This window comes from Lactuca sativa, chromosome 9 (assembly GCF_002870075.4).
Source record: "Lactuca sativa cultivar Salinas chromosome 9, Lsat_Salinas_v11, whole genome shotgun sequence".
NCBI classification, from domain to species: Eukaryota; Viridiplantae; Streptophyta; class Magnoliopsida; order Asterales; family Asteraceae; genus Lactuca; species Lactuca sativa.
The window spans coordinates 34,135,428-34,143,966 of record NC_056631.2 but is presented as its reverse complement, the minus strand read 5'-3'; the positions used below and the strand labels follow the sequence as shown (position 1 = coordinate 34,143,966).

The 8,539-nt window shown below is 29.7% G+C and overlaps 1 protein-coding gene and 1 long non-coding RNA gene across 4 annotated transcripts; one reads left to right on the top strand and one right to left on the bottom strand.

The window, feature by feature from the left end:
* Positions 1 to 262: 262 nt before the first annotated feature.
* LOC111879456 (uncharacterized) lies at positions 263 to 2,594 on the bottom strand. 3 transcript variants are annotated; one of them, XR_002846112.3, is made up of 3 exons: positions 969 to 2,553; positions 789 to 874; positions 263 to 684 (listed from the first exon to the last, which is right to left on the bottom strand). It is a non-coding gene; the product is annotated as an uncharacterized LOC111879456 (long non-coding RNA). The 3 variants fall into 3 exon arrangements; XR_006186857.2 differs by having other exon boundaries at positions 789 to 2,594; XR_006186858.2 differs by lacking the exon at positions 789 to 874 and having other exon boundaries at positions 969 to 2,594.
* A 3,273-nt stretch (positions 2,595 to 5,867) lies between these two features.
* Positions 5,868 to 6,833, top strand: LOC111879476 (uncharacterized). Its single transcript, XM_023875946.2, has one exon. It carries the CDS (start codon positions 5,868 to 5,870, stop codon positions 6,831 to 6,833), a length of 966 nt encoding a protein of 321 aa, XP_023731714.1.
* The last annotated feature ends 1,706 nt before the right edge of the window (positions 6,834 to 8,539 follow it).

Below are 8,539 nucleotides of genomic sequence, written 5' to 3'. Positions count from 1 at the left end.
CTTAGCTCAATTTAATTAACTTTTTTTTTCAATTCTACCACTAACAAACATACTAAGCTGAAGTGGACGAGTAGCAATAGAACTAATCAACTAAACAAAACAAAATAATTTATCAACAAACTAAAAGTCTAGAACAGAAAAACATTTTGTTAATGCCAAGTATGAAATACAACAAAACAACAACGACAAAAAAGTAATGAAATAATGCACAAAGAACAAATACAACACACACTACACTGTACTATTTCCTATAGAGCAAAAATGAGTTTAGAAGCAATCAAGATATATAGACAACTTTCATCGATATACAATAAAAGCAAAAAGCTTTAGATCATCACATATCAAAGCTTTTCCAGTAAGCTCATTCATGCAACCAATATGTCTACTACAGTAAAGTTGATTCATTATCAACAAATGTCCTAATTTTTTGAAGAAAAAAATGCTCAATTTGGCCTACAAGCAATTAGCCCATACCTTTATGCAAAAATCCGTCTGAAACTCATAACCTGAAAGAGCCACTACAATACTAAACGTTATTAGATTGCATTACCTAGACCAAAACCAATGGAATGAACAAAAGGAATCAAGGAAAATAGCATCATCTATCTTTTCACGTGTCCCTTCTTTTAAAGCAGTTGATGGTGTAATCAATCAATTTGGAACAATGGTTCATATAAAAGGTGCCTATATGTACAAATAACAACAAAAAAATTAGGAAAATTAAGATTCATAAAATTTCAATCTTTATGAAATCAAAAAAAAAAAAAATAGCCGGTCAATATCCTCACGTGGATATCATTCGCATTCTGAAACTGGTCACAGGCGTTGTCTTTAGATTTGAGAATGACAGAGATGAATGAAGCAGACGACAAAACTTTGGAAAAATAATTACTTTCATTCAGTAGTGGAAGTAACTGCTAATTGAAAAAGCAATAGACCTAAGCATAGTGGTTTGTGGTGAGAATTACCTAAAAAAATAAATTATCGATTGAGCATGTACAGTCATCGCTCCTTACAAATCTATCAGAGTTTAGGGCTTTCGTTGGTTGAGACCCGATTTCTACAGTTGGTAAATGACGACGATGAAGGTGACAGGAGAAGTGGAAGCCAACATTTCATAGAGAAAAGGGGGAACGATGAGAGGTATTAATTGACAGAGCCATGGTTTTTTCGGGTCTTCTTCTCCATCGGTGGCAATGTCTGTATTTTGCCCCAAATAAGTTCATAGGTTGTGGTAGTAGCGGGAGTGAAAAGGAATGGAACTCACCGCAAGACTTTGCACTTCATCATCTCCGACGACCTGTACATCAAAAAAACACAAAAAGGTAACTATAACAACGAAAAATAGGAATGCGAGAGTTGAAAAAAAAGCGTACAACACTAATTGTATATAGAAACATATGGGAGTGAACACGACGTCAAATCGAGAATTTGTTCATCAAGTGAAATTTGTCTTCCTCCGTTGAGATATGAACAAAAAAATTAACAGACGAAAAATAGAAAATGGTGTGAGAAACGATGAAGATTATGATGGCGGTGCTCTTTCAAGAAGACAAGAATTCGACGAACAACAATTGAAAAGATATTAAACGGTGATAAGAAGAAGGAAAACGATTGACGGTGAATAACATCTGCCTTCTTCTAACTGGAAGACCCAACGGTGGACAATAGGTACCGAGCAGCGGAGGACGCTGAAGGTGAATGAAATAGTCACTATTCCTAAACGCCATGTCCTTTAAATATGTATATAAATATTTAAATCCCAAAAACGATTAAAAGTAACCGAAAATAATTACTTAAAATGTCACGTAATTTATGAAAATCATTAAACTCACACAATTTATCTAACAAACAGATATAATTAAAACTGGTATTATTGGAAAAAAAGAAAAATATATTAAATTCATGGCCCTAAAAGAAATAATATTCGCCAAACCGTTGAGAACTTTATTTTGAATCCCTTGTAGTTTTTTATTTGTCTTTCAAACAATCTCCCTACTATCAACAAATGCACAAAAAGGTAACTGTAACAACGAAAAACAAGAATACGAGAGTAGAAAAAAAGGCATACAACCCTAATCATATATAGAAACAGATGGGAGTGAGCACGACGTCAAATCGAGAATTTGTTCATCAAGTGAAGTTTGTCTTCCTCCGTATCGTCCTCCGTTATGATATGAACAAAGAAATCAGCAGACGGAAAATAGAAAATGGTGTGAGAAACGATGAAGATGATGATGGCGGTGCTCTTTCAAGTCTTTCAAGAAGATGTGAATTCGACGAACAACAATTGAAAATATATTAAACGGTGATGAGACGATGGCAAAATATGGATGACGAATAACATCTGCCTTCTTTTGATTGGAAGACCTAATGGTGGACAATAGGTGCCGAGCGGTGGAGGACGCGGAAGGCTTTAGGAATAGTCATTATTCCTAAACACGATGTCTTTTAAATATATATAAATATTTAAATCCTAAAAGCAATTAAAAGTAACTTAAAATCATTACTTAAAATGAAAATCATTAAAATCACATAATTTATCTAATAAACAAATATAATTAAAAGATGTATTATTTGAAAAGAAAACAAAAATATACTGAATTCATCGCCTTAAAAGAAATAATATTCGCCGACAACTTTATTTTGTATCTCTTGTAGTTTTTTATATGTCTTTTAAACAATCTCCTTATTATCAACAAATGCATTAATATGCTCAATATGTTTTTTTTTTTTAAATTATTTTTGTTATCTTTTCCTTACTGAAAAATACTTGAATTTTCAAAAATTATAACATAATTGAAATAATCTGCATGTTTAGCTGCGAGTTTCGTTGATCAAATGAAAATGCATCGTAACACATATTCCAACTTAAATAAGCCTTGATACCGGGATTAATTATGCATATCTTACATGCAAGTTGGGGTTCCACTTGACTAATGTGTTCTAACAAGGATGCGTGGGTTCAATCTCAGGCATATAAAAACTCGACATTCTAAAAAAATTATGTATATCTTACACAACTTCTGTATGTTAAAATTTAAATATTGAATTTCAATAACACAAAGAAAATAAAGGTTACACATTTATCGTGTTTTCAACCACATAGTAAAACGGGTATGATTTGGTAAGAATCTGATCAATAGATATATCTCTTACTTTTTTTTACAATAACTAGAAGTCTCTTATATACTTTTTACCACAATTAGAAGTCTCTGATAAACTTTTCACCACGATTAAAAGCCTATGATTCAGTATTATAGTCTCTGATATCACTTTTACTAGATCGGATAATACAACGAGTTAAACGGTCATAAGATGTTATCGATTATTGTTTGAAGGGATTGCCTTGCTTCAAATCCTTATACTTTTATTGACCACAAAACCCCTAGATTTTATCGTATAAACATATCTTGCATAAATGTAGTTACTTCATTTATTATTTTAGATATCACAAAAGAAAAAAAAAATACTTCAAAGAAAAAATAGACTTCTATTTATTAGAATCAAGAGGGCAATGAATGTTCTCTGTTTACGATCACCTTGATTTAAAGAAAAATTGTAATATAAGACATTATTTTATGGGATTCATAGATCTATCCGCTTTAAAATTAATATTTTTATTTGATGAAAGAAAAAAAAGAAAAGAAAAAGAGAAAACATTATCCTCTTGGCCATGTGTTTCTGTAATTAACTATATTATAAAAGTTATTGAGTTTGATGTAGAAATAAGCATTAATAAAGAAACACAATATAATTGACTATATTACAATACAACTTTAACTTTGAAATATTTAATATTTATGTATTAAGGAATAAAATTGTTCATGTTTGATTTTTGAATACTTAACAAGTTATCTGATAATTTGTTATGTAAAATAATACAATTACATAAAGAACGTTATTAAAATATGTTGTGGACCTGAATTAGTATTACTGATTAAACTGTAATTTTAATAATAGATAAAATAAATCATTTTTCAAAGAAAGAAAACACAAGTCTATTTATCTAAAACAATGGGTTGTAAAAAGTTAACAAATAAAATATTGAAAACCAAATTTATTTATTAGTATCATCCAAAATATTTATGGATATTTTTAGTTTATACTTTTTTAATTTTGTTAGGATAATGAATTTTCGAGACGTTTATTCGTGACTCGTGAGCAAAATACTTTTGAATATCTACCTAAATAAGCATATTTCTACGCCAAGAACGTACTAGATAAATTCAAAATAATAATTTTTTAAAAGAAATGTCCACTTAAAAATCTGATTTAACATTAATATTCATTCTATTTTCTCGATTCTAAGTGAAAACACGTCGAATCATACATCTATTTCATTTACTTTTGTAAAATTGTATTTTGTATATGGACCCCAAACAACTAATTTTCCTTTATTAACTAATTGTTTTTTTCCATTAATATGGAAGTTATGTTAAAAGACGATAATGCATGTCACATCAGAGTTTTAGTCGTAATTTCTTTTAGTTAATATTAGTGAGTTGATTTGATTTGAATAGTAAATATTAATATAATTGTTTTTTTATAATGCAAAGGTTTTTTATATATACATATATAATTATTTTCGTTTTGTTTATATATATATATATATATATATATATATATATATATATATATATATATATATATATATATATATATATATATATATATATATATAATTTAGAGGATGAGAGAGACCGTTTTTTAGATGCAAAATAAAAAATAAAAGAAGAAATAATGTGGCCTTAAAATAATAGGCAAAAAATAAAAGATTTATGGTACCACATAGGCACACACCTTACCATATTACCATGACCTTATATACGTACATCTAGGATAATAAAATACCATATTACCATGATCTTGTATACATACATCTAGGATAATAAAATAGAAATACAGTAGAAACTCTATAAATTAATACTCACATGCCACCAAAATTTATCAATTAAAAGTGTTATTGAACAATCAATAAATTAATAGTTATTAGTTTATAAATTAATTAATTTTGCATTATTTTATAATGAAAATACTCGTATACCTGTACGTTGTGTAGAAAAAAAATTATATTGTCAAAAATATAAAGGAATATATATGTTAGTTAAATATAACTAATATGATAATAATGACGAATCTAGAACCAAAAACCACATGGTTACTTATGTAAATAAAACTAAAATAGAAAATACACATATTATAGTATAATATAGAAAGATATATTAGTTTAACCTAATGTTACACTTAATTTTTTTTTTAAAAAAAAAAAGAATAAAAAATTCAAACAAAATCTACAACTTAAATCTTAGACGAGTCGGTATGGGCCTCGATGAGACCCACGTGGCATTCCGCGACACCGTCATAACGCGGTGAACACCGCCCCCTTCTAGCCGTTGCTTCTCGTCGCCCGGATCTCGTTGCTTTGGAAACGAGTTGTAACGGGAAAAAAGTATACGTTTGCACATATTTAACCGTTATTAAACGGTCAATTTCAAAAAAAAAAAAAAAAAAAACTTACTTTTTTACCATTTATATATATACATACACTTTATTTCAATTTTTATATACCTTTATACACATTTTCTCTCATTCTCTCTATATCTATATCTTTCAAAAATGGAGCAAAACCAAACACCCCCCCTCCATCATCAAACCCAAACACAACATCGCCTTTCGGATTTGCGGGGTATGAAAATTATTTTAACCTTTTGTCGTCTCAAGGTTCACCACAAATACCATACCAAGGTGCCGCTTTCAATCCCGCTTCACCGCCACTGCAATTTCCCAACTCACCTTACGTTCAACAAAATCAATTTGGTCAAAACCCAAATTTACAACAAAATCTTTTCTCTACTTTTGGTTCGATGCAACAAACAACCAATCAACCGTCGCCTACGACACAACCAACAGTTCAAGTGGAAGCAGGAAGTAGTAGGAAAGGGAAAGGGAAAGGAAAATCAAAAGGGAAATCAATAGCGGTGGAATCTGAAAATGCAGACGTTCCACAATGGTGGACACCGGAGGAGGAATACGCTTTGACGGCGGCTTGGTGTGCTACTTCAAAGGTCGAACTTCGTGGAAATAGAATGAAAAAAGGAGTTTATTGGGGGGCGGTGCTCGGCAAGTTTCACGCTATTTTAAGGAAAAATCCGTATCGCAACAACGACATGTTGAGCAGCAAATGGGGTATGATAACTAAGCGGTGCAGCAAATTCAACGGTATTTACAACCGGATTGCGGCACAACAACAAAGTGGAACCAACGACTTTGATTTGGTCAAAGCTGCTAAGGAACAATATCGGGTCGAAATGGGTCATGTTTTCGACTTTGAAAAATCATGGGAATTGTTGCGAGCGGATCCAAAGTGGAATAAAACGCCTACATCGTCGGAGGTTCAATCCAAAAGGTCTCGCAATTCTAGTTCGGTCGATGTGTCGGACGCACGGACTAACATCGACCTAAACGCCGATAACAATGAGATCCCGGATGATATCCAAGAGGTATCCCCACCACGACGACCGCCCGGACGCGACAAAGCGAGGCGCGCTGCAAGACATGCGGAGGAGGTGGAGGCGAGAGCAAAAGATGCGGCGGAAATGAGAGCGAAATTCGACGAACATAATTTGTTAATAAAAGAAAAAAATGAGTTGAAACGTCGTCATTTGGAATTCCTGGAAAGTCAGGCACGGGAGAAGCGGGAGCAAAAAGAGAAGGAACTAATGACACAACAGTTGTCAATTCTTCGGACAAGCGAGGATGGTTTAGCACCTGCTGATCTAGCGGTGCTACAAGCAATGAAGGAACAAATTAGGAAAAAATATTTGGGTTGATTAGGATTTGTGTGTGGTATTTAGTAGTGATTTCAATGTTATTTTAGTTATTAATTTAGGTTTAAAATTATGTTTTTTTAATTGTAATCGGATTTTAGATTTTAAATATTATGTTTTTTTTTGTTTTTCAAATTATATGTTTTATAAAAAAAAATATTAGTTATTAAAAAAACGCAAAAAGAAAAAAAAAACGAAAACAAAAAAAAGAAGGTAAAAAACGAAATAGTAAAAAAAAGTACAAAAATAAAAACATTTATTTTCAAAATGTTGGTGTTGCATCTTGTTGTATCTTGTTACCCATTTCCTCACTTGGTGTTATAACACCATTTGCTTATGTGACATGTGAGGTGGTACAACTTGATGTTGCGCCTTGTTGCCCACACCCAATGCTCTTACGGAATAACATATTCCCAAAACTTTCAAATGGCACAATTCAACATGTCATGATTATTTATTTTACTTATAAATTTTAATAACTATTCTCAGTACCGTAATATGCATGAACAATTTTTACGATGTTTAAACGAACATTTTTTTTTAAAACAATGTGTTTTGTTGCTAAAACCTTAAATATCTTTATATGAATTTAAAATCACTATACCACTTCTTTTTTTATTATTACATATTACCTCTTTCTTAAAGTATGTCATGATCCAGTGAATTATAGTTGACTTTTTGGATGCTATAAGAATGAAAATAACATATTTATTTGTATTAGTGGTGATTATCATAGTCTAAAGAAAAGTCAAGACGTTAATGCACTTCTATATCTACACAATAGCTATTAATGGACTTAAAAAAATATGACAAATAGCTGAAATGATCTACACAAAAAAATATACCAAAATATTACATTAACAAAATATTACATTAACAAACTGTAACAATCTAATTGAAAATGTATCATCATTTTCTTTTTTCTTTTGGCTCTATGTGTATAATCATAACATTTTTTCATGACTTTTTTTAAAGAAAGTGTAAAGAATAAAGAAAAATGCAATATTATATCATGATATTAGTAATGAAATTTACACACAAAAAATCATACACTTACATAGCAATATATTAAGTCATTTGTAATCATCTTTTGTTTTATAATTCTCTTTATGTTTATCTTCTTTTTTTTATTTTCATAGACTCTGGATAGCAAGAATAAAAAGATAAGATAAGTAACTGTAAGTAACCTAACATAAAAATAATATTCTTATATAGGATAAATATTTTGATTAACTAATGACTTAAAAAACATAAATTGAAAAATTATAGGAGTTATGTAGTAAAAATATTTCAATTAACCTATCAATTAAATATCATAATATGAAAAGTTATGAGAATTCCAAATGAATATGGTTCAAGATAAATGATTTATCTTGAACCATATTAATTTTGATGGTATTCTTTATAAGATTTATATAAAGATAAAGATACAAAATCTCTATTTACAAAGACAATTCAAACTCCCTCTTAATTGTTATATATATATATATATATATATATATATATATATATATATATATATATATATATATATATATATATATATATATATATATATATATATATATATATATATATATATATATATATCAAATAAATGGACCAATTTATTTATTTATTTTTTTAAAAAAACTTTTCATTCTACCATATTATTATGTTTCTTGTGTTCAATGTATCACTTAATAGGCATTAAAAAGTAGTCCTATAAA